The 27,448-nt window shown below is 38.0% G+C and overlaps 1 protein-coding gene across 5 annotated transcripts in view; it reads left to right on the top strand.

Annotated features, from left to right (window-relative positions):
* The window catches only part of ARHGAP29 (Rho GTPase activating protein 29), a 76,927-nt gene extending 73,941 nt beyond the window's left edge, over positions 1-2,986 (top strand). For all 5 annotated transcript variants that reach the window (XM_057546898.1, XM_057546905.1, XM_057546910.1 and 2 more), the window contains one exon: positions 856-2,986. In XM_057546898.1, the coding sequence (XP_057402881.1) occupies positions 856-1,739 (884 nt within the window). In that variant the 3' untranslated portion in view covers positions 1,740-2,986. The remainder of the gene's footprint in view (positions 1-855) is intronic.
* Positions 2,987-27,448: the final 24,462 nt, after the last annotated feature.

The raw sequence follows: 27,448 nt of genomic DNA, 5'->3' as shown, positions 1-27,448 counted from the left end.
GAAGCCCAGAGAAGAGAGGTCCGCAGTCTCAGGTAAGGAGAAGGGTCAGATGAGGTAAGGACTGTCAAGTCATTCTGATGGGCTGCTGTTTGCAGACCGCTGCCCAAAAGGGGGGCATGAGCAGAAGGCTGGAACTTACCAGAAATGGGAATATTTTAGGGGAGATGCTACAAAAAAGGGTAGGGTCTGAAGGAGTTCAGGGTCCCAGCTTGAGAAAACATGGGTCCAGACTTGATAGGAAAGAGAAGAAAGTACGTCTGGGAGTAAACAGCAAATAGGGAGAATGGCATTTTTTACTTAAACTATTCAACCTTAATCAGACAGGATGAATATTATAGTCCACTTATTAGTTGATCAGATGAGGGCATCTAAGGCATTTAATATGATATGCTGTCACTGTGGGTTGAACATAACTGAAAAGCAGATTGAGTTGGCAAAAGCCTTAGGATTCAGGGCATACTTACATTTGGTTGGCATGTAAATTGGTGTAACTTTTCTGAGGGTAACACACCAATATCTGCCTGTTGAAATCATGACAACCCTTTCAGCCAGCAAATACTTGTTCATACGCAGCACATAAGAGAAGCTACATCAGCAGGTGTGGTTTTTTCTTTTCACTAACCTGCAGTGAATTGTGTAGCTGTTTATTATATTGATTTAAATAAATATGGAATTCTAACATTTTAATTCAGAGTGCACCTTTAATATTTTATGAGTACTTTACCAGAGAATCACTTGGAAAAAATATACGAAGACCCTTGTTTTGAGAGGGTGTTCATCCATGACTCATTTAGACTCTCTTGTTAACTACGTGCCTTAAAGTTTGATTTTTAAATGAATCTTTTCCTTTTTCAGACAACAAAGTGCGTTTGCTTGTAGACCAGGAGCTTGAATCAGCATCACAAAAGATGGAAGATGTTTGTAAAACCTCCAAGCTGCCTACTCTGAAGTCCGATAGGGAAATAAATGGCGTCGAGAGGCACACTCCAAGGACCAAGATTAGACCTGTAAGTTTGCCTATAGACAGACGACTACTTCTTGCAAGCTCCCCTAATGAGAGAAATGGCAGAAATATGGGGAATGTCAATTCAGACAAGTTTTGCAAGAATCCTACCTTTGAAGGAGTTAATAGAAAAGACACCCCAACTATTGTTTGTTCCAAATTTGATGGCTTTGATCAGCAACCTCTACAGAAAACTCGGGAGAAACGGTATGAACAAAATGACCTGACTGCAAAGACTGCAGTGATTGTGCCCAGTGCATTCCAGGAAAGAGAAGTGTCAGTGAGCATCAGGAGTGGTGGGGACCACCCACTCAGCACCACCAGTAAGCCATACACAGAACCCATCAGGTCAGCCAGACAGGTGTCAGAGAGACGGTCTTCTGACTCCTGCCCTCCTGCTCCTGTCAGAGCACCCAGAACACTGCAGCCCCAGCACTGGACCACGTTTTATAAACCACCTGCTCCTGCTGCTAGTGGGAGAGGGGATGAGGAGAAATCTGTGACAACCTCCGCAGCTGTGCCCCCTTGCACAACTCACGCTCCCCAGGAGCACGCGCTGAGATCAGTTCCCGGTTCTGAAAATGCATCAGCCGGTCCCGTGCAGCCAGTTAGCAAGCCTAAAGAGAAGGCTGAAGAGCGTGACTTACCTGGTGTACATCCAGCATGTCAGAGACCGAGGCTAAAACGAATGCAGCAGTTTGAAGACCTTGAAGATGAAATCCCACAGTTTGTGTAGGGTTGTCAGAATTCAGTTTTTCTTTTTTTGTTTTGTTGTTTTGTGGTGGTGTATTTGTTTTCTGGAAGAAATTTTTGACAGAGCCTCTCTTGTATAGGATTGCCAAATCGTGGATTTTGTTTTTTGTCATTGTGTTGTGTTATCCTGTGTTGGTTATACTGAATGACAGAATGTTTTGATAGGGCCCCCATCTGTGCCTCACTGGAATTATATGTATTTTTGAAGTTGTGAATAAATAGATAGACTCATGTTTTTTTAAAGTTCAGTTGATTCCCCATAATATGGTCCATTCAAGTGCATCCCTAATATATGATACAGCTCTCAACTAATAGGTGCAATTGAGGAAATCAGCTTTATTTTTTTGAAGTGAAACTACATGCTTATTTATAAAAGGAATGTTTCCAAGTGCAAGTGCCTGAAAGATCTTTGTTTGGTATGATTGTTTTTTCACACAATTTTATAGTGTATCTTTGACCATTTGTGCTTTTATGGTATGTGTGTAACCTTTTATTTTTCAGTTGGCGAGTCACTTAACTTTTTCATATTTGTGTAATGGCCAAAAGGCTTGCAAATCTGTATTTAATTGCATTTTAATTAATTGCCAGATTTTACACGTGATAGTCAGTTGAATTGTACAAAGAAAATGCACTTAAACATGTTTCTAAATTGTATAGTTCAGTCATGTCTTATTTGGTTTTAGCTATTATTTAATAATTTTCACTTCTTGGCTTTGTTCTGCATAAACTTTTGTTGTTCAACAGTTCTGAACCTTTTGGTATTTTATATAATAGTCCAAAACAATGTTTTAAAATTCAGTGCCTTTCCTTTTAATATTGTCTGGGATTTTCTTTAAAAAAAACATTTCTTTTGTATGAAGTGTTTTCACTTACGAATAATTTTATGTATTTTTTCTACCTGAGTTTATAACCATTGACAATGTATGTTTCATCTGAATCATACAAAGATTTATTTAAGTTGATTCTAAGTATAATTCAATAAGCCTCATTGTTTGGAATTTGAGAGGAAGTATAGATGATTGGATAGATTTCATTTATAAAATTCCCAGTTTTTAGAACTAGTATAGTTCTGTTATTTTCTTGGTTTTGTCATTTTGCGTAAAATAGGATATAAAAGGGACAAAAAATAAAATACCCTCTTTTTATATGTGTGAATTATATTTGTAACAAATGCTTTTGTATGACCATGTTATACTTGATAAAAAATATATATATTAACCTGTTAAATTATTTCAAGTTCTTGTGGTTTCTCTGAAACTGTGGCCTCTTAGGGTGTGAGACTTTAAGGTTTATTAACCATTGGCTTAGTGGTCAGCACTTGGGGCTCATATGTCCCTTGACTACAACATGGAATTCATTTTATGGGAAGTTGTTATATAGTTCTATATGACATTAAGGACTAGGAAGAAAGAATAACCCATCTGTTTGTGCTGGAGCCTTGTTTTTAGTCCTCATTGTAAAAAATATAAAAGAATTGTATTGGTATGAAAACCTAAAAAGAAAATAAGAGCCAACATTGATTGAGCCCTTTCTGCGTGCCATGGACTCTGCTAAGTTCCACATAAATTATTTCAAGTTTACAGCAGCCTATAATGGGTAGGTAAGTACTTTATTATTCCTGTGTTATGGGTGAGGAAACTGACGCTTAGTTAAATAATGTGCTCTAGGTTCCACAGGTGTAACAGTTGGAGTCAAGTCTCAAACACAGGGCTGCCAGATTCTGATGGTTGACCATAATGTTTCTTCGGGTTTTAAGTAAAAATAAAAGACACATTTTTCATTTTCACCAAGAACTTTATTGAACAACGTATTCACTGTTTTGTTCCACTACCTTCTGCCATTTTTCAGGCAACTTCATAATTCCATCTTCCCAAAACTTCTTATCTTTTTGAGCAAAGAACTGTTCCAGGTGCCTTTTACAGTCTTCCAGGGAATTGAAATGTTTTCCAATAAGAGAATTTTGTAAAGACCAAAATAAATGGAAATCCGAAGGTGCAACGTCTGGTGAATACGGCAGATGAATCAGAACTTCCCAGCCAAGCTATAACAGTTTTTGCCTGATCATCAAAGAAACATGCAGTCTTGTGTTATCCTGATGAAAGATAATGTGTTTTCTGTTGCCTAATTCCAGATGCTTTTCGTCGAGTGCTGCTTTCAGTTGGTCTACCTGGGAGCAGAACTTGTTGGAATTAATTGTTTAGTTTTCCAGAAGGAGCTCATAATAGAGGACTCCCTTCCGATCCCACCATATACACAACATCTCCTTCTTTGGATGAAGACCAGCCTTTGGTGTGGTTGGTGGTGGTTCATTTCGCTTGCCCCACGATCTCTTCTGTTCCACATCATTGTACAGTATCCACTTTTCATTGCCCATCACAATTTGTTTTAAAAATTGAATGTTTTCGGGGCTTCCCTGGTGGCGCAGTGGTTGAGAATCTGCCTGCTAATGCAGGGGACACGGGTTCGAGCCCTGGTCTGGGAAGATCCCACATGCCACGGAGCAGCTGGGCCCGTGAGCCACAGCTACTGAGCCTGCGCGTCTGGAGCCTGTGCCCCGCAACGGGAGGGGCCGCGATAGTGAAAGGCCCGCGCACCGCGATGAAGAGCGGTCCCCGCACCGCGATGAAGAGTGGCCCCCACTTGCCGTAACCAGAGAAAGCCCTCGCACGAACTGAAGACCCAACACAGCCAAAAATAAATAAATAAATAAAAATTAAAAAAAAAAAAAAAAAAAAATTGAATGTTTTCATTATGTTGCAGTAGAGAATCCCATGCAGAAATATGGTCAAGAAGGTTTTTTTCACTTACGTGGAACCCAAGATCAAAGCGATTAACATAACCAAGCTGGTGCAAATGATTTTCAGTGCTTGATTAGGATATTTTGAGTATGTCGGCTATCTCCCGCATGGTATAACGTTGATTGTCCTCAATTAATGTCTCGATTTGATCACTATCGACTTCAACTGGTCTACCCGACCATGGAGCATCGTCCAGCGAGAAATCTCCAACACGAAACTTCACAAACCACTTCTGACACATTCAGTCAGTCACAGCACCTTTCCATACACTGCACAAATCTTTTTTTTTTGCATTTCAGTTGCATTTTTACCTTTCTTGAAATAATAAAGCATAATATGCCGAAAATGTTGCTTTTTTTCTTCCATCTTCAATATTAAAATGGGTACACAAAAATTCACCAATTTTGATAAGTTTTTTTTAAATGCACACTGATATGACAGCTGTCACAATACAGTCTAACAAAATTGTTTTGCATACAGTTAAAGACAACTAAGTGCTGCTAGAGCCATCTTATGGGAAAAACCGAACAAACTTTTTGGCCAACTCAATAATATCAGGTAGTGTTTAACAATAGAAAATGCACCTTTAAAATTTTTTTGTTGTGGTAAAATATGCGTAACATAGAATTTTACTAAGTTTTAAATGTACAGTTCAGTGGCATTAAGTACATTCACGTTGTTCCGCAACCATGACCACTATCCATGTCCAGGACTTTCTCATCATTTCATACTGAAACTTAGAAAATGTATTTTTTTAATTTTTAGACTTTTTATTCCATAATTTCCTCATAATGTACATAGAGTTTGTTTTTTAAAATTTCCCCATAGCATATAAACCCCCAAATTCACATCTCAACACTAAGTTATCTTTATTTTTCTCGTGTGGACAAAGCAAAAATAAGAGTAGGGCACACCACGGGATAAAGTCCTCAGGTAGCATCTCGCTCAGCCTAATCCCAATGGCAACTACTAGGAAAACTCACATCAAGGCTTTCAAGTCCTTCATCTTCTTTCTAAGGAGCATAAAGCAGAGACATAACACACTGACTCTGGAGAAGTAATGTCATGAGTGAGCTGTCCCTTCTGCCACGCTTGTGTAAGAAGCAGATAGGTCACTGACCTGGGTGTGGAATACCAGCTGGTGACCTTTCGCCCAGTAGAAAATGCACTTTTAAACTCTTAATTTTCTTTTAATCTACTGAGACAACCCAAAGAGTATATCATAATCAAGTGGGCTCTCTGTTTCCCCTCACTTTTAAACCTCACAAGTGAGAGTTCCACTTCTGGCTCCTTTTTGCCTTTAGGGCTCTCTGGCATCTTGTTCAGCTAAAGCTGTTAGTCTGTAGATGCCATCTGGTTTCCTGGGACATTAAGCAAGTATCTCTTGAGATGTTGCTCTTTCCAGAGTACCCACACGTGCACTGTGCCCTGCTACCCAGTAATGTGGTAGCAGTCATTCTTTAGGAAGTTGTTTTATTTCACATGGAAAGAATGTGAGCCAAGGGAGAGGGCAAAAGTCAGGAGTCCTTTCAGAGCTGCCAGACCACCAGAAAGCTTGTGGAAAGCATATTGTTCAGGTTTCCAAGAAGTCATTTGTGAAGGGTTGATCATAACTTCCCTAGATAGGCTTGTTTTACATGCTGAGAACTTAATTAGAATTTATGAGTATTTAAAATTACTTTGAGTGCATCTTAGGCAATGTATTTCTTTTGATACAGACCTAAAGAAGATATGATCCTTGTAAGGGACTTGTGGCCTAGAGGTCTCAGAAGCAAATAGAATCATACCTTACCTCCTGATGTGATTTAATTTAAAGATGGTCCATGGCTACACTATTCCCAGCTAACATTATGTCACTGTATTTGTACAACTATAAAAATCTCTTTAAATGGCAGCCATTGTATATTTTTATGACAAGTTATAGTCACCATAATTCTCTGAGTTTTTCTTTCCCAGAGGCAGGAAATTGTTCCTGTGTTGATATGATTATATATGTAGACAATTCAGTAACATCTAGAGTTTAGCAAAGATGCTGCCTTCACAATCAATATGCAAAAGTCAGTTGTATTTGTGTATATCGGCAACTAACAGAAAATGAATGTTTTTAGAAAGATCTCTTAAACAATAGCATAAAAAATTTGAAGTACCTAAGAATAAATCTAACAATATACACACAAGATCCTCATGGAAAAAATTTTAGGCTATCTCAAGAGGCATTTAAGGAGATCTTAAATAAATGGAGTGCTCTGTGTTATATGGATTGGAAGTCACAATATTGTAAATATGTTCATATACCTTATATTTATTTATAGATTCAATGTGATTCCATCCAATATAATTTTTGAACCATTTGAAAGTTTCAGATATGATGCCCCATTAACGCTACTTTAGTGATATTTTCTTAAAACAAGAATACTCCTACATAACCGTAGTCTGACCGTCAAAATCAGATTAACATTGACGTATGCCATCTAATCCACAGACCACATTCAGGTTTTGCCAATCGCCCCAATAATGTTCCTCTCTGCTCCAGCATCCCAGTCCAGGATCACCTGGTGCATTTCGTTGTCCTATCTCTTTTCTTCTTCAATCTGGAACAGTTTTTCAGTCTTTTCTTTCATGACCTTGATACTTTTGAAGAGTATAGGCCAGGTACTTTGTAGAATGTCTCTCAGTTTGGGTTTACCTAATGTTTCCTCATGATTAGACTCAGGATATACATTTTTTTTTACAAAAATACTACAAAAATGATGTATTCTTTCACTGTATCATATCAGGAAGTGCACCATGTCAAATTGTCCCATTCCTGATGATATTAACTTTGATCACTTGGTTAGGATAGTATCTATCAGGTTTCTCCATTGTAAAGTTAAAAGCACTTTGTGAGGATATTCTTTGAGACTATATGAATGTCCTTTCTCTCACCAAATTGTCACCAATTAGTTCGAGTCCACTAACAGTTCTTGCCTGAATCACTTATTACTATTCTGGTTGTCAAATGGTGAGTCCATCCTTTCTGATGCTTTGATTAATATTCTGCTTGCTTTAAGGAAGAGCAGCCCCTTCTCCACTTGTTTATTCATCTCTGTTAGTATGGACTCATGGATTCCTGCTTAATTCGGTAAGTTACAATATATTACTGTCATTTATTTTGATACTGAACTTTTCCCAGACTTGGTCTATGGGAGTCTCAAGCTCACTGCTATGTCCTTTTGACTTCTTGAGCTCTTATTTTTGGCGCATCAAGGTGTCCCAAGCTTATCTTGTACTTTTCCCTGCCCTAGTCATATTTCCAAGGAACCCTGGTTCCTCTCAATGGATAGTAGTATGTGGAAACAAAGAGCTGAGAAGTACTCATTGATACTGGCAAGTCATTGGTTTTAAGCACTATTAATGGACAGATTAAAGAAATACATGTGTATATACACACACAAACATTCATCTGTATGTATTTCTGTCTATCATATAAATGGAAACCCTTGAGTTCACATTGATACCTTCATTTCTAATTCAATACTTCAGGGTTTAGTCTTTCCCTTTCTATACTTGTAACTCCTTTCTCTCATAGTGAGAAACCTGACTCCCATAATCCTAAATACATTATTTGCTTACTTTTCATGTTCCAACCTCCTGACAGTACCAGCTGCTGCATTGGCCCACTAGCCCTAAGTATGTCAAATAAGGCCTCAGCCATTGCTGCACTGGTCCTGACCACACTGCTGCCTAACATGCCACTCAAACCCCTAGCCTCATCTACAAGGAAGACCAGGCCAGCAGAATCCTTGACCCCAGTGATGTCAACCCTGACTGTGCCGTTTTAATCCTAGATGCTGGTCATCTGGCTGAATTGACCCCAACCTGAAGGGAGGGAAGGGGCGAATTCATGATCTTTTGATAAAGAGCAACTATTAAATATTTGTTTATTGAATTTCCTAGGAAAAGTTTAAAAATGAGTGATCATACACACTTATCAGAAATGTCTAAACCTGGATATATTTATGAAATATGTAGAAAGTTTTAAATTATGATTTTCTCTCCTTTTTTGTCTCAGCTCTAATACTTGCAAGTAATTTAAAAATATAATTGGGGGCTTCCCTGGTGGCGCAGTGGTTGAGAATCTGCCTGCCAATGCAGGGGACACAGGTTCGAGCCCTGGTCTGGGAAGATCCCACATGCCGCGGAGCAACTGGGCCCGTGAGCCACAACTGCTGAGCCTGAGCGTCTGGAGCCTGTGCTCCGCAACAAGAGAGGCCGCGATAGTGAGAGGCCTGCGCACCGCGATGAAGAGTGGCCCCCACTCGCCGCAACTGGAGAAAGCCCTCACACAGAAACGAAGACCCAACACAGCCAAAAATAATAAATAAATAATAAATTAAAAAATATATATATATAATTGATGTTTCCTGTAATAACTAAACCATATCACATATTATGCTATTTTTTAATGTCTTTACAATCAACCAGTTTAATTACTCAGCATATATTAAATTAGCATACTTTTCAGAAGACAGAGTAAAAGAGACTAACTGTCCATGTTTCTGAGTTACAAGTTTTATTTGGGTTCTTTGTCAGCTTTTAAGTAAACAACAAATAAATAATAGCCATACGTCACATGGAAACCAGTCTTCATGGTCCTGCCCACTCAGTATGGGATATCGTATCTTCCTTATAGTGCTGAAAGAATTGGAAAGAAGAGATGGTGTAGCAGTGTGAATAGACCAGTGAGCTTTTTATTGTCTAGGGAGTGCTGATTAATAAGTGAATGTGGCCCTGAAATTTAAAAATCAGGCCATAGACTAAGTGTGGTAAGATCTTACTTACAACTGTAGGCACAGAGCCTGGCGAATAATAGTTGCTCTCTGCTAAGTTAATTATCTACATCTCATTTCACTTTACATCAGAAATTTGCTCTTTGAGATGTACTTCCAATGAAAGCAAAACTTTTTTATATCCAACTATTTTCTTCAAAGTTGTGAGAGTTCATCCAGTCAATTGCCAGTCAAATCAGAATGTGTCGTGATTAAACACAGGAGAAAGCAGTGAATCTATGAATTCTCCATCTACAAGTGTAGGTATATACTTAATAGTTCAGATTTAGTGAGAGTTTTAAATGATTTTTTTTTGTTTTAATTGACTCATAAATGCAGAAGTGTGTATATGGGCACATGTAGCATATAAAGAATGATTATAAAATGAACTCCCATTAACCCTCAATCCCCCGAATAGAATGTTAAGAAGCCACCAGAGCCCTCTCCCTGATCACATGACTGTCTCTCCCTCTCCTCTTCCAGGTGTAACCTCCTTCTTGAATTCTATGTTCATCATTCCCTGGCTTTTAAAAAAAAATTATTATCTATGTATTATTTAATTTTGCCTGTTTCTGAAGCTTTTACAAGTGGAATCATGATTGATTCTTTTGTGGCTGGCTTGCTTACATTTAACATGTTTTGGGGATTCATCCATGTAGATGTTAGTAGCTGAAAACATGTTTTTTCTTTTTCCTCTTTTTTTAAATCTAAAGTATTCCTGCGGTAAATACATACAATTTAGTATTCATCTCACTGTTGACAGATATTTAGGTTGCTTCTAATTTTTCATCATTATGAACAATGCTGCATTGAAAACTTAATCTTTACTTTTTCTTTATTTCACTTTTTTAAAAAAATCTGTTTTGTGGTTGTTATATCATTTAATCCTTACCAAGGCAGGTATTCTTAATTGCCTTTTTCAGACAAACAGACTTCAAAGAGGTGAAATAACTTACTATAAGTTATATAGCTAATAAGAAAGGGTAATAAGACTTGATCCCAGGTGTTTTTATTATAAATTCTGTCATTTCTAAATTATTTCATCTTCATTTTTTTAGCCACAGGCTGTGATAAATAGTGTACTTTCAGGCTTTATTTTTTCTTTTTAGTTGCTAGGATATTGAAGTTTACGGTTATCATATCCCAACTCCAAGGTCATTTGTAGTGTGTGTGTGGGGTGGGGGGGTGTTAGACTTTATTCATTTAGTTAAAACCATTGCATCTAAAATTGCTAAAGTTTTCCTGGGTTATAGTGAGTTTTGTAGGCTGAACTTTGCTGATAATGAGAGAACAACAGAGCAAATGACAGAATAAACAAACAACTCTACCCTCCACCCTCTATCTCAAAAAAAAGTTTGGAAAGCAATTCTGTAGTGGAGAGCTGTTGAAGATTTTATGCATGGATGAATAGGATTTGCATGAGATCTCTTAGCATCTGCTTGTAATCAGGGAAAGAGTCAGCAATCCAGGTGGGAAATGGGCCCTAAGTTAAGCCACTGGCTATGGGGATGATGACCTAAATTCCAATTTATTTTTAGGAACATAACTGACAGGGATTAGTGGCCCGTCATGAACATGGAGGTGGTGAAGGTTGAGGGTCGACTTGGGCAGGGTGGAGGAAGACGTGCTTAACCTGGAAGCCAGGACATAATACCTCTCTTCGATATCATAAGTGAAAACAAATAAAGTTAAATATCTTACTTGCTCCTTTAGGAGAATAAGGCTCCATGACTGGGAGTTAAACAGAAGCAGATTTTTTTCAGTACACTGTAAGGAACCCATTTATGATTAGAACTCTTTTTGAATGGAGTGCATTATCTTGTGATTTGGTGAATTCCCCAAAACTGGAAAAGTGTTCAAGGCAAAAACTAAATAGCCTCCTATTAGGATTGTTATTAGGGAGGAAATTGGGCTAGATGATCTGTAAATCTTTTCAAGCTCTGACCATGATTCTATGACCTTGAATTTAAAGTGAAGGAGATGTTTCTCAGTGCTGCAAATCCTAAAATCACTACATTAAGCAATTTCCGTATTTTCATTATGCCACAGTTTTTGATGTCAGCAAGGAAGCATTTAAACCTCATTACCTACAGGACATCCTTAAAGTGCTAGGGGGGAAAATGTTAACCCAAAATTCTATATAGGGTTAAAATATCCTGCAGAAACAAAACTGAAATATAGATGGTTTTGACAAAAAAAAAGAGAGTTGGTCACCAGCAAGACTGCGTTAATCGAAATTCTTTAGAGAGGTCTTTAGTCAGAAGGAAAATGATCCCAGATGGAAATACAGAATGCAGGAAAGAGTGAAGACCTCTAGAAAAGGAGAATATAAATGAATGTTGCCTGTTATTAAAAAATACTGGTAATGTGGAGTATAAAATTTATGTAGAGTTAAAATACATGACAACAATAATGGAAGAGTCAAAAATGGAAGTATAAAGTTCTAGCATTATCAAGGAAGTGGTAAATGTAATAATTTTATTAAATGTAATTCAGATGTAAGTTGTAATATGAAAAAGAATGGTAAAATAGGGATTTCCCTGATGGCACAATGGTTAAGAATCCATCTGCCAATTCAGGGGACATGGGTTTGAGCCCTGGTCCAGGAAGATCCCACATGCTGCGGAGCAGCTAAGCCCGTGCGCCACAACTACTGAGCCTGCGCTCTAGAGCCCACGAGCCACCACTACTGAGCCTGTGTGCTAGGACTACTGCAGCCCATGCGCCTAGAGCACGTGCTCCACAACGTAGAGAAGCCACCACAATGAGAAGCCCATGCACCACAACGAAGAGTAGCCCCTACTCACCGCAACTAGAGAAAGCCTGCACGCAACAACTAAGACCCAATGCAGCCAAAAATAAAATTAATTAATTAATTAATTATTTAAAAAGAATGGTAAAATAAAAGGAGAGGAAAAATGAAATATTTGGGTAATCCAAAAGAAGGCAAGACAGAAGAAAAAAGGTAAATGAAACAGTGAGTCAAATAGAAAACAAATAGATGGTAGATATAAAAGCACTTAAATCTGTGTTACATTAAATGAAAATGGACTAAATAAACTAAGTAATAATAAACCAAGACTAAATAAACCAAGTAATAAACTAATGTTATCAGACTAGGGAAGAAAATAAAACCTATGTTCACAAGAGACATATCTTAAGATGCACAGTAAGTACCAGGATGGAAAAAGATAAACCATGCAACTACTAATGAAAAAACTGATATAGCTATACTAATGTCAGATAAAACAGATTCAAATCAAGAAGCATTACTGGAGATAAAGAGGGATATTCTGTAATGATAAAGAAGTCAATCTACCAGGAAGATTTTATAATTTGTAATAACATTGTTTCAAATGTGTAAGGCAAAAATAGACAACTAAAAGGAAAAGTGGAGAAATTCACAGCCATAGGGTTACTTTAACATACCTGTGAACAGACAAAAGAGGAGTAAAAAGATAGATCTGAAGAACACAGTTAACAAACTTGACCTAATTGACATGCAGGAAACATTGTCAACAATGACAGAATTCATATTTCAGTTGAGCCCATATTTAAAATTTACCCAAACTGATAATAAGCAGGCCATAAGGAAAGCCCCAAAACATTTCAGAGGATTGAAATAATTCAAAATATGCTCTCTGACCTCAGGGAAATTATGGTAGAAATCAGTAACAAAAGATAACTAGCAAATCCTCAAGTGCCTGGAAATTAAACAGAACATACTTCTAAATAACCCATAGATCAAAGAAGAAATAACAACAGACATTAGAAAATATTTTAAGCTGAATGATAATGAAGATGTAGCATATCAAAAATTGTAGGCTGCAACTAAAGCAAAGCTTAGAAATTTATAACCTTCACTACATTTACTATAAAAGTTGAAAGGTTAAAATCAATTAAACTTCACCTCAAGAGTCAAGAAGAATAGTAAATCAAATCTAAAGAATGTAGATAGAAGGAAATAATAAAGATAAGAAATAAGTGAAATAGAAAACAAAGCTAAAGAAAAATAATAAAGCTAGAAAGCTAGTTCTTTGAAAAGTTTGATATACCCCCAGTAAGACATCAGTAAAAGAGAAAAAAAGGAACATTAGGAATGAAAACAAGAATATCATTAAAGACATTACAAACATTGAAAAGATGTAATGACATAATGAACAACTTATAATAAAAAACAAAATTCGAATAAGGACAAATTCCTCAGAAAATTAAACTGACAAAATAAAGAGAAAAATCTGGAGAGTTTCCTTTATTAATGGAAACTGAATCAGTTATTAAAAGCCTTTCCACAAGGAAAATGTAAAGCCTTACCAGTGAATTCTTTCAAACATTTAAGGAAGATATTATCCCAATTTTATACAAATTCTTCCAGTAAATAGAAAAAGGGAACACTTCCAAACTAAGTCCATCTACTCATGATACCACAATCTGACGAGGACATCACAATACATAGAAAAGGAACTTGCAATATATAAAAAGGATAATGTATCACTACCAAGTGAGGTTAACTCTCCATGTATGCAAATATAGTTTAACATTCGAAAAGTCAACATAATTTTCCACCTTAATTTCTTAAAGGGAGAAAAATAGGTATCTCACATGCAAATTGAAGAAAGGATTTGATGAATTTCAAAATTTACTATACAAATTCATAGCAAACTATGAATAGAACTTCCCTAAACTGATAGAAATACAGTCTATAGCAGATATATTTAGTGGTAAAGTATTGAAAGTTTTACCCCTGAGATAGAATACCTGCAATCACTACTTTATTCGACATTGTACTAGAGAGTCTAGCCACGCAATAATGGGGAAAAAGAGAAATGAAAGCATAAAGCTTTCAGGAAGAAATAAAAGAGCCATTTGTTTGCAGATGATATATAACTATGTACATAGAAAATCCAAATGAATTTACCAACTATTAGAATTAGTAGGTGAATTTAACAACCTGCTTATCAGTTCAGTACTCAAAAGTCATTATTATTTATATATCAACACCAAATAGAAAATGGAGTTTAAAATAACATTGAAATACCAATGAGCTAGGATATCTAAGGTGGGATATGTAGAGATGTTTATACATTGAAATACACAAAATATTTTGGTATAAATTAAAGAAGAACTAAACAAATGAAGGATATGCCATTTTTGTGGATTGGAAGATTCAGTATTCTGAAGATAGGTGTTCTCCCCAAATTGGTCTGTACATTCAACCCAGTCTTCTTTATTCGTGTTAATTTTTTGACAAATATGCTTTAAGGTACTTTGATAAAGATAGTCTCATGATCCTCAGAGAGGCAGAGCAGGTGTTTTGAACTTGCCCTTAGCGGCTTCAAAGAGGATAACTTGCCATGGGATATACCGCTAGCAGGAGAAGAAGGCAATACATAAACCCATGGGATTCTTACAGGGACATTCTTTCTTTCTCCTTCATTCTTCCACCAAAGACTGCTCCAGTCCTGTTCTTCCTGGTTACGCTCCTTCCTCCTAAGATCTTGGCACTGCTGGAGATACATTATAGGATTTGACCCACCTCAAAGTCCAAGGCTTTTTTTTTTAGTGTTCTACATATTACAGAAAGTTTATTCATATGAATAAAGCCCTTGAGGGGCTTCCCTGGTGGCGCGGTGGTTGAGAATCTGCCTGCCAATGCAGGGGACACGGGTTCAAGCCCTGGTCTGGGAAGATCCCACATGCCATGGAGCAACTAGGCCCGTGAGCCACAACTACTGAGCCTGCGCGTCTGGAGCCTGTGCTCCGCAACAAGAGAGGCCGCGACAGTGAGAGGCCCGCGCATCGCGACGAAGAGGGGCCCCTGCTTGCCGCAACTAGAGAAAGCCCTCGCACAGAAACGAAGACCCAACACAGCCAAAAATAAAAAATAATAAATAAATAATAAATAAAATTTTTTTAAAAAAGTAACAGCTAAAGAATAACCACGATTAACTCTAAAAAAAAAAAAAAAAAAAAAAGCCCTTGAATTTAAAGTTAGAAATGACTTCCATGCAGCACTAAGGTTTACAGGCAGATTGTCAGCAACTACTACTTTTGAGTTCTACTTTAAAATTATTGCTGTTCAGGGACACTCTGGAGATGTGAGCCTAAATATTTAATTAAATATTTGTAATTAGCTTTGTAAAAACAAGGCTCTAGGTATCCCCAGAAATTAAGACCCAATCTAGAGCAAGCCCTAAATTATTTGGGATCCTGTGAAGATTTTATGTAATAAAGACAAAAATTTTCCTAGCGTGAGGGAGTTGAGTGAGCTGTGTTAGTCACAAATTCTTTTAGTTTATTCACTGAATAAGTCTTTTCTTTCCTTATTGCATCTCTCTCTTTAAGCTAAGTTTAATTTCAAAGAGAAGTTTTTAAAGCCCATAATCTTATTTGGGCTAAGCTATTATCTGACACAAGTCTCCCCATAAAATAATGTGCCCAGAGCTGCACAGGGTTTCCTCAGTGTTATCTGGCTCCCTTGCGATCACATTGAAGTCCTCACCAGTCAGATAATATTTGAAGTATAATGTGTCATAATTCAATGTGTAACTTTATAAGACTGTCAACATACACCTGTTGGCAGTGGGGATGGAACACTAAAGATTTACTCAAGAAACTGAGGAACTATAATTGATTTTAGTGACCTATTACGAACATGGAGTTGGGAAAGTTGAGGCTGTAGCTGGACAAGGTAGAGAATAGTCAGAATCTGGAAACTGGTTGCATGATAAATGGGTGAAGACTGAGGGATGCATAGCCTGGGAAGAGGAAACCTGGGGACGTGACAGCTGTCCTCAGACACTGGAAGTGTAAAGGGATGAGAGTCAGGGTGCTCGTTTGCTCCTTTAGGGAGACATGTGACCAAGAGCTGGGATTTATAGGTGGCAGGTTTCTGCTCAGCAACACAAGGAAGTCATTTTACAGTTAGAATAGTTCTAAAATGAACATGTGGTCTCATGATTTCTTAGTCATTGGGGGACACATTCAAAACAAAAACTAGACCACCACCTTTTAAGCATAGTTTGAAGTGGGGGGAATCTTTTGAGAGAGAGGATGTGGTTTAATAATTTGTAAAGCCCTTTCTAACTCTGAACCTAAGACTATTAAGGCCTTGAGTTAAGTGTAACCTTCCACTTAGACACAGCCCTGTTTGTAATATCAGCAGGGAGCAAATAAACCTCATTACCTGGTCGGGCTGCTTCCAAACATGCTTTGAGACACATGGCAGAGTCCTTGGCTGACAGCTTGTATCCCGTGCTCTCAGCCCTGCCAGGATTGGTCCTGGTTCCCGGTCTCCTGTCTTATTGACAACATAAATGTGATGGTACTATTGTATTGCTATATTTGTAGATTTTCGTATATTTTAGAAAGCTTTAGGTTACATTATAAGTATTTCTTTATCACTTAATTCAACAAGCATTTAATGACAACTTAGCATGTACCATCCGTCCAATAACCAGATCATAGAGGCAAAACAGAAACTAAAAAATACTTCCTGTCCTTGCAGACCTTACAACCTAATGCTACCAGAGGGTGGCTCTTGGTGGGTTCTATTTTCACATTTAGAAAAGCCAGAATTGTTAAATACAATTTTTTTTCCAGGAATGAATAGTGGAATTTTTCTGTATATAGTCTGAGAATAGAAACAACATTTTAAATTGAAGCTAAAATAGTACGACTTGTATTATTCCTAAAATGTTGTCATTACCCATTTCTAAAATTCTGCAATGAATAATTAGGATAGTCATGTCCACAATTTTCTTTTAGGAAACTTTAATTGAAAACCATCATGAACTCTGTCTAAGTGGAAAGATGTCTTCTGCTGCTGATCTAGATCTGAGTTGTCAATAGAGTAGCAAGAAGCCACATATGGCTACTTAAATTGAAATTCATTAAAATTATATAAAATTAAAATTTTAGTTCCTCAGTTATAATACCCACATTTCAGCTGCTTTAGCCACATGTGTCTGGTGGCTACCATATTTGACTGTGCAGATTTAGTACATTTCTATCATGGCAGAAAGTTCTATTGGTGCTGACCTAAAGAACCATTACATCTAGAAGCTGGTATTGTAGATGTTTAAAAAAACAAACATTTGATAAACTTAATACCCCTTTATGATAAAAACTCTTAGCAAACTGTGAACAGAAGAGATTGTCCTTCAACTGGTTTAGTTCTCAGTAAATTACTTGAATCAGTAGCAATACATGATATTAGGAAAACAGATAATTTGAAAAATAGTCACTTTATTGTGTATATACAAAAGGCATCATAATGAAAAGTATATCTGGATGGTTTGTATAAATATGCATTGATAATGTATTAATCAAATGTTACAAATTCAAGTACAAGAATACCAGTAAAACTAATTTATCTAATATGTTTTATAACAAATGGGAAATTCTGCTGTGAATCAACACCAAGTAAGAGATGTGTTGTGTAAAGTGAGCATTCTCTAAGACCTCTCTGGTTTCACAGTTAAGTATATTGGTCTAACTGTTCAAAAACAGCGGTCAAACTAGACTTCTGAAATTCATAGGTGTTTTTTTAAAATGCTTTTGGCTGTGGTCAGCCTTGAGCTCATTATGCACACATATGTATATGTATATTTTTTATTTCATTAAACGTACCACTAGGTTCATTGTTTTTTTTTTTAGTTGCAGAGTTCATAGACGCTGATGGAAAAGTCTCCACTGTTAACTGCAGTTTTATACACTAGTAGAACTAAATTCCATTTTATATTTGAAAATACAGCCCTGTATGTTAAGTTTGATCTGCAATCTAGTATCAATAATAAAATAGTATCAATAATCACACGGTCCAAAAAAGATGGCAATAAAAAATAGCAACTTCTTACTTGCTCTATGCTGGGCATTGTGCTAGGTGCTTAATTCCATTTATGTTATTTCATGTAACAACTCTGAAATATTAAAAAAAAGGTAGAATTAGCCCTATTAAACTCATAATCCAGCAGGCCAAGATCAGTTTCATAAAATGGCCCATATAATGACCCTAATAAATCGTTCCGTCAGGATGTGAAAACCCAGTCTGATTCTTATATCTGTGCTTATTTCATTATCCCATTATCTAGGGTTCCTGGTTATGAAGAATAATGTCTTTTTTTCTTTTTTTTTTTTTGGCTTTAAAAACAGACATTTATATCTCATGGTTGTAGAAGCTCGAAGTCCAGATCAAGGTGTTGGCAGATTTGATGTCTGGTGAGAACTTTCTTCCTAGTTTCCAGATGGTTATTTTCTTGGTATACCCTAACATAGTGGAAAGAGAAATGTCATTTTTTGAGTGCTTACAATATACTAGATAATTCTAAGCACTTTTCATGATTAGATCATTTAGGCCACACACCATAGATTCAACTATGATTCCTTTTGACAGATGAAGACACTGAGAGACAGTGAGATTGCCTTGCCCAGTGCAAAAGGGATAGAGCTGAGCTATAGCTGGCCACTGGGCTTCAGAGTCTGCACTCTTATCCATTACGCTATAGATTTTTCCCTTAGAACTTAAGAATGCACTTTGGTGCCTACAGCCCGACCGCAGTGTGTCAGGTCCCTTAGGGTGTTCTATACACATGGGGAAGGACCTGGGAAATCAAAACAAGAGAGCATTGCCCTGGAAGCCCAGAGAAGAGAGGTCCACAATCTCAGGTAAGGAGGAAGGTCAGATGGAAAGACCACTGTCAAGTCATTCTGATGAGCTCCTGTCTGTAGACCGCTGCCCAAAAGATGGGAGAAGAACCTGGCAACAGGGAAAAGGATTGCATGCTGTGCTCAGGGGCAGCTGAAGTCCAAAGCCAGAATGCTGCCATGGCTCAGAGTTGTTTGATGTTTTTCAGCTATAAAAAGGAGTGTGAGCAAAGAGCTGGAATTTTCCAGAAATGGGAATTTTTTAGGAGAGACGCAGCAAAAAGGGACAGGGTTCGAAGGAGCTCAGGGTACTAGTTTGAGAAAACATGGACCATGGGTCCAGACTTGATTAAAAAGAGAAGAAAGTTAGGTCTGGGAGTAAACAGTAAATGGGGAGAATGGCAATTTTTACTGAAAATAAAACTATTCAACCTTAATCAGACAGGATGAATGTTATAGTCCATGTATTAGCTGATCAGTTAAGAAGGGCATCTAAGGCATTTAATATGATGTGCTCTCACTGCGGTGTGGGTTTAGTGTATCTGAAAAGCGGATTAAGTGAGTTGACAAAAGCCTTGGGATTCAGGGCATGTGCGTTTGGTTGGTGTGTAAATTGGTGTAACTTTTCTGAGGTTAATTACCAATGTCTGCCTATTGAAATTATGAGAACTCTTTGACACAACAATTCACCTCTGTGAATTTGTCTTGTGGAAATTCTTGCTGAAATTTTTATAAATGGAACTTCATAGAAGCAAAGTTTTTTCAAAAAAGTATATTTTGTAGTCATTTGTTACATTAATTTAAACACACACACATATATATAATTTTACAATTTCATTCAAAGTGTAGCTTTAATCTTTTAATGTAACTTTAGGGATAGGGATTCCTATAGAGTAGGGAGCAGTTTTTGTCTACTAAGCAGAAAGAAATATTCACTAATTCCTATGTATCCTTTAAACTGAGAATAACTTGTTTTTAAAAATTATATAATTTCTCTATTGTCCTGGGAATGAATCCATCTGTCAACCCACGCTTTTTTATCGTGCCACCCAAGTTTGATTTTGATATATAAAGTGACAACTCTTTCTTTTCTTTTCTTGTCAGATGACAGTATATACCTACTCAGAGACCAAGAGCTCAAAACATCATTCCTCCCTTAAAATGAAAAAGTCTGAAAAATCCCTAATCAGCTTCCTCTAAAATCTGACTAGACCTGTAACTCTGCCTGTAGACAGACTTCTTACAAGTCCTCCTAATGAGAGAGAGGCAGAAACAGGAAATGTAAATTAAGACAAGTTTTCCAAGTGTTCTTCTATAGAATATGGAATATCACCATCTTGCCCATCATGGTGAAACTATCCAAGGGAAGTTAAGTAATTCAGTTGGCTGGATGTGAACCTAGGCTGGTGGACTTCTAAGCCTGTGGTGATTCTGCTATCTCATGATATTGAGTACATTATAAGAAATGTTGATCAGGACTTCCCTGGTGGTGCAGTGGTTAAGAATCTGCCTGCCAATGCAGGGGACATGGGTTCGATCCCTGGTCCAGGAAGATCCCACATGCCGTGGAGCAACTAAGCCCATGTGCCGTGACTGCTGAGCCTGTGCTCTAGAGCCCTTGAGGCACCACTACTGAGCCCGCATGCAACAACTACTGAAGCCTGCGCACCTAGAGCCCGTGCTCCACAACAAGAGAAGCCACCGCAATGAGAAGCCCGCACACCGCAACAAAGAGTAGCCCCCGCTCACTGCAACTAGAGAAAGCCCGCTTGCAGCAATGAAGACCCGACACAGCCAAAAATAAAATAAATTAAATATAAATTAAAAATAAAAGAAATGTTGATCATAATAAAATAGCTAGGTGTACCGAAAATTTATTAGGTCAGGTACTGTTCTAAGCACTTTGCATTTATCTCTCAACAAACTGTAGTGAGTTCTCTATTACATATCTATGAACTCAGTCACACTTGGCTACTAATTAAATGCCCTTCAAGTTTGGTCTGTAAAAAATTAATTGACATTTCCTTTTTTTCAAAAAACATCAAGTTTCTGGCCTTGAAACAAGATATTCTTTTAAAAAAAAAATCAGTAAATATCTAGATCTCTCTCAGTTTCAAATTCTTGAACTACTTTCAGGGTGCTGAGAACATTGCAGCCCAAACATGCAATGATGTTCTATTAGTCTCCTGAGTGACTTTTAAGCAGTACGAACATCAACACGTTTTGTTTTTGAAACATAAATACAACATGCTGATTTTCAAGTTGTAAAGTTCCATTGGTTTTTTTTTTTTTTTTGCTCCTGTAAAATGATCTCTTTTAATCTACCTTCAAAAAGTACAGTTGTCAAGCGGATAGATACAATCAGTAAGAAACAGTTTCATTTTCTTGAGTGCAACTAAGTGCTTATTTATAGAACTAAGTTTCTGACTACAGTGGTTAAAAAAAAATTAGAAACCTCTTCAGTATAAATTATGAAGTTATAAAAAGAGATAACAGGATTTTTTTAACAGTTGTCCTCTGTTAAATGTAAGCTTTTGTATTCCAAATGACAATTTACAGCTTCATTTTCTAATATTTCCTATAATAGTCAAAGGCTAGCAACTATATTTATATATTTTCATACCAGGATTGAAATTTTTACCAGCGACAGTCATCTGGATAGCACAAAGAAAATGCACTAAAACCTGTTTCTGAATCATGTGGTTTAATCTTCTTACTTGGATTTTAAAATATATTAATAGCTTACCTTTCAGCCCTTGGGCTTTGACATATGTAAATTTTAAATTTCCAATTAAATTCAATGTGGCAACAAATATTTTATATAATGGTGAAAAAAGTTCAGAGCTGGGTTACAGATTTAAAAAACAAAGTGTACATAGAACAAAGAAGAAATATTGGAAGAGAGATGTTTTAAGCCATCAAACCATACTTCAAATAATATTTCTGGAACCTCAGAATTCAAAGACCATCTTAACTATATTTTTTCATTGTAAAAGCACACAATATAAAACTGTCAACCACATATACACAGTACTATATATAAAATAAAGAACAAGGATCTATTGTGTAGCACAGGGAAGTATATTCAATATCTTATAATAACCTATAATGAAAAAGAATCTGAAAAAGAATATATATATACACACACACACACATATATATAACTGAATCATTTTGCTGTACACCTGAAACTAACACAACATTGTAAATTAGCTCTACTTCAATTAAAAAAAAAACTGTTAACAATTGAAATATGGGCATAAAAATAAATACAATACAGTTTTAAGCTTTTTCACAATTATATAAAACATTTAAAACATCATTATATATTTATAACATATCAATTATAATATATAATGATATATTTTTATATGTGAACAGTGCACAGATTGTTAACTAGTATAGAGATCAGATTAATTTAAGCTTGTTTCTGAGTAGTAGAGTAACTCAGTGTTATTTAGAGTATGATATATGGTATAGTTCAGACCACATCTGGCCTGCCACCTGTTTTTGTTAATAAAGTTTTACTGGAATCCAGTCATGCCCATTCATTTACACAGAGTCTGTGGCTGCTTTCCTGCTACAACATCAGAGTTGAGTAGTTGGGACAGAGACCCTACGGCCTACAAGACCTAAAATATTTACTATCTGTCCCTTTACAGAAAAAAGTGTACAGACCTCTGGATTTGATGAATGAGTCAGACTGTGAGCTAAATATTACACTTGCTATTCCAATGTCTGTTTTACGTACAGGAATTGCCTTTTCTGGGTTTTGACTAATGTGTCTAAAATAGAATATAAGACTGGCCAAGATAGCCTAAATGTCCATATTAGCATGTGCATATTATATGTACCAGTAGTAAAAGTTTTGTATGACCTTGTTACAGTTGATATATATGTAAACTCAGTTTTTGCAACCTATTTCAAGGACTCATGGCTCCTCTGAAGTCGTGATCTCTTAAGATTTTATTCATATCTGTGAGCCATTTGCTTGGTTTTCACTAGTACCACTGACACACCTGTTGATAATTGTCTCTGTTGAGGTATAAACACAAAATTGACTGTTTTGTTTGGATTTTGTGATTTAAAAAAAATATGTTTATCCTAACTCTGAAAAATTCTCTTCAAGTCCAAGTCCTCAAATTACCCAACAGAATCTTCCTGAACCAATACAGAGAATACGATAAGTTAATTAAGCAAGTTTTCTAAGCAGCCTATTAAAAAAGACTCAATGGAATTTTTGGCATTTTTATCATGTGAGGGCCACCTTGGTTTGTTCCCTCCCCTATAATAATAGGGGCCCTACCTGAAAGTTTTCAGTTTATGTGAATTGGGCCTTTTGAGCATCTTCAAAGAAAAAGCAACTTTCCAGGCAAGGTTGTTGCAGCTATTTCAATAATCATTGTGCATATGTCTCCTGTAATAATACTTAAAATCAGATGATGCTGACCCAGTTAGAGCTAAGGATTAAAGAAATCTGCTTAGAATTGAACTGAGTCCACTAGAGCAACTGCCAAGAGAAATACATTCCACTGAATGCCCTTCAGAGAACCTCTCATTAGCCAGACTGCAAACCTTTGATTTCTTTTCACCTAATATACAACTGCCTGGAATTCATTTAAACATGGCTGTAATATACGTTCATATATGTTCACAGCATGTTGGTTTAGTCCTTCAATTTTTTTATGGACAACATATGCAGTCTTATGCAGAACTTACTTATTTGCAATTCTACCCTAAAATATAAAGGTCATATAATTTTAATACAAATTGTATACACTCTAGGTACATTTTTTGTATAATTTTAATACAACTTCCAATGCATCAGAATTCTGAAGAAATTAAAGCATTTCCTTTTAAACTAGAACCACTTTTTCTGACTATAAGCCTTTAATTTGAAATTCACACACAAAACAACAACAGCAGAGTGTATTATTCCTCCCATCAACTAGATGCGATAGAATCTGCCTAGAGTTATCTCTGTGCTTCCCCTAACCTCTGCCAATTTTGCATTTATCCTTTTGTCTACACATTTGTTTCTATGTCAGACTTAATGCTATCTACCGCTATTGTGTTTTTCCTAATATGTGTTCTTACTATATGTCCTATGACAGATATATTTACATCAATATTACCTATTGTAGATTAAAAAATCTCAGAAGGTAAGATTTTTAATACCATGGCTTTGAACCTTGGCTCTGCATTAAGACCACCTGGGAGGTTTATACATTTGGTCATAAGGATAGTGCCCCTGCTGGTTCTGATTCGGTAGATCAGATATAGGGTGGACCTATACCTCAGTATTTTTAAAAAGCTTTATAGGTAATTCTGATACACAGCTAAGAGTTGGGAGGCACTCTCTTTAATATTATGCTTAATTCCATCCATTGCACCCAGTGTAATTGGCACACAGACAACCCTCAAAAACTGTTTATGATATGAAGACTTTCGAGTTGGGTTTCAAAGAGGGTCCTCCTGCCCTGTGTCATTCGTGCCAATAGAAGAAGACCGAGTTTGGTTTAGAAGCAAAGGAAAGCGTTATTCTTTGATCAAAGAACGGAGAGGTGCAACTTCTCACTCTAGAATACACGCTCTCCAGAACGGCCGTTGGCGGCGCCGCTTTATACGGTTCTCATCAGGGGCGGGGTGGGGGTGGGGGCAGAGCTCTTGCGCGTCCCGCGCAGGCGTGCTGCTCACGGCACTCATTCCAGATCGCAGTGCCAGAGGCGGCGTCCCTGCGCACGGCCCGCTGCTGCCATCTTGAATTGAGGTGTCGTGCGCAGCACTGCTGCACACGCCCGCCAGGCTGTGTCTGGTGCAGCCATTTTGCACTTGGAACGCTGGTTGGAAGCTGGTATCTGCATGCGGGACCCTATGAGCAAATGAAACTAGACGAAGCACAAAGGAAAAAAAAAAGGTGAGACTTTATTACCCAGATTCTATTTTTATTTCCTGGGAATTTTTAGTGGGTTTTGCCGGTGACAAATCCCCCCTCTGCCGTTTGTCCTGCTCCTCATTTTTGAGGGCCGCTGACAGGCACAGGTTGGTCTTCTGAAACTGCTTCCTGCTGGTTTGGGCATCGTTATAACCCGGTTAGAGGAACAGAACTTCTCCCAAGCTACCTTTACTGTCACCAGGCCTCAGCCCTGATGTTCATGTCACTGAGAGACCACCGTTTGTCTAATCTATGGAGACAAAGGACACCAGACAGTTTAAGACACATGGCCCAAATATTAGCAAGAGAATAATGGTCACATGTCAAATTCTTCCTGAAAGTGAAGGTATCTAGGTCTTTTGCCTGTAGGCAAAAGTGTGCCCTGATGTCGTGGCTCACTGTCATGGCCAGAATCTCCATGGTCATTTTTTGTTGTTTTTCAGAAGAGAAGCTTCGTGTCGGAGTGAGGTTCCCGTGAGTAGCCAAGGGGGTTCATTGCCCCAGGTTGTGTCTCTGCAGGTTGGGGCTTGGGGGCCCTCTTCACTCGAGTGTGATGTGCCCACAGAATGACCCCTGCAACCTCAGGGCAGAATGGGTGGGGTGGTTAGGATCACCAAGCGGGGTCCGTTCTGCTTACGAGTGAGCTGATCTTACGGGCTGCTGGTTTTCCAGTTTTCTAGATACACACAGTTTCCTGGCTGGAAGGCAAGGTCAGTGGGTGTGGGCAGCACCTGGTTACCATATTCCACGAGGGCTTTCATGGTTTCTCCTACCTGTAGGGCACACTTGAGTTGTTCCGTTTCAACTAAGGGGGCTAAGGGGGCTAAGGGAGTGAGAGGGTTAAGGTGTCCTTTCTCTCAGGCTTGGGGAATGGGTCTACCATGCATTAGTTCAAATGCTCTCAACTTTAACTTATTCCTTGGTACTAACCACATGCAGAGCAAGGTGATCCAAGTTTCTTGAGTTTCCTGACATTGGCTAAGGCCCATATCTTAGCCATGACTATTGGGGTCTCCAGGCTGAGTGCAAGGTCCATTTTATGCCCAGGGCACTCGTAATCCCCTTTGTCACTTGAGATTCAAATGCTAGACCATTATTGCTTTGGAGGGATCCTGGGAGCCCAAACCTGGGGATTATTTCTTTTAGTAATGCCTTAGCCATTTCAGCTGCTATTTAGGTTCTAGCAGGGAATACTTCTATCCACCCAGAAAATGTGTCCACTAGCACCAAGAGGTACCTGAAATTGCCTGGGACTCTTGGCATGACAGTGAAATCAGTCTGCCAGTCTTCTCCAGGGTATGTCCCTCTGGTCTGAATGGACCTTATCTGGGGGCCTCTGGGAAGTCTGGTGTTAGGGTTGTTCATTGAGCAGATGGGGCAAGTCTCAACTATTTGATTATACTTTTCATGCCAGGAGTTACCATGATCTCAACTAACCAGTTATATAGGGCTTCCCTCCCATAGTGAGTTCCTTGATGAGTCTCCCTGATGGCCTGACAACTGCAGTTTGGGGAAAGAAGTATTGCCCATGTTCATTAACTAGTCACACGTGGCCTCCTGGATCTCTATTGAAGCCCCATTTTCGGACTTTGTCTAATTCTTCCTTTGTGTAGGTTGGGGAGTAATTGGATGGATCTGGCCTTCTGTGTATGACGAGTAGTTGCCAAGTTACTGGTTTCAGGGCCCACCTTTTTGGCAGTTATGTCCGCCTTGTTGTTCCTCTTTATTACCTCCCCATCCCTCTTTTGGTGACACCTACAATGAATCACTGCCACCTTTTTGGGAAGCTGTACTGCTTCTAAGAGCTTCGATATACTTAAGCCATGTTTTACCTGTTTATTCTCCACAGTAAGCATACGCCCTTTCTTTCCAAATAGCCCTGTGTGCATGTAGGATGGCGTATGCATATTGGGAATCTAAGTAAACATTTATGATCTTCCAGGTCCTGAGCTCTAAGGCTCAGGTGAAGGTTATCAACTCAGCTTTTTGGGCAGAAGTCCCTAGGGGTAGGCTTCTTGCTTCTATGACATGGGTCTGGGAAGTTGCTACGTATCCCACCAGCCCTTTCCCCTCTCTCATAAAACTGCTCCCATCTGTGAACCATTCCTCTTTGGCATTTGGGAGAGGCTCACTTCCTAGGTCGGAGAGACTGGAACAGATTGTGTCTATGGTTTCTACAGAGTCATGCTCCAGGGGCCCCCTTTCTGTGGGTAGTAGGGTGGCAGGATTTAGCATGTAACATGTTTTTATGGTAGCCACTGGACTGTCTAAAAGCCCAGGCTGAACTTGCACCGACCTTCCAGAGGATAGCCATTGTGTTCCCTTAGAACTTACTAAAGCCTGTGGGGTCCATATAGTGATTGGCTGACCAAACGTTAATTTTTCAGCCTCCTTTAACAGGGTTGTGGTAGCTGCTACTGCCCCTAGTCAAAGTGGCCATTCCTTAGCAGTTTGATATAATTGTTTAGAGAAATAAGCAACCACCCGAGTAAGTGTTCCCAGTTTT

Source organism: Balaenoptera acutorostrata, chromosome 1 (genome assembly GCF_949987535.1).
Source record: "Balaenoptera acutorostrata chromosome 1, mBalAcu1.1, whole genome shotgun sequence".
Taxonomy (NCBI): domain Eukaryota; kingdom Metazoa; phylum Chordata; class Mammalia; order Artiodactyla; family Balaenopteridae; genus Balaenoptera; species Balaenoptera acutorostrata.
The sequence above is the reverse complement of the archived record's forward strand: the minus strand, read 5'-3'. Positions and strand labels throughout refer to the sequence as shown.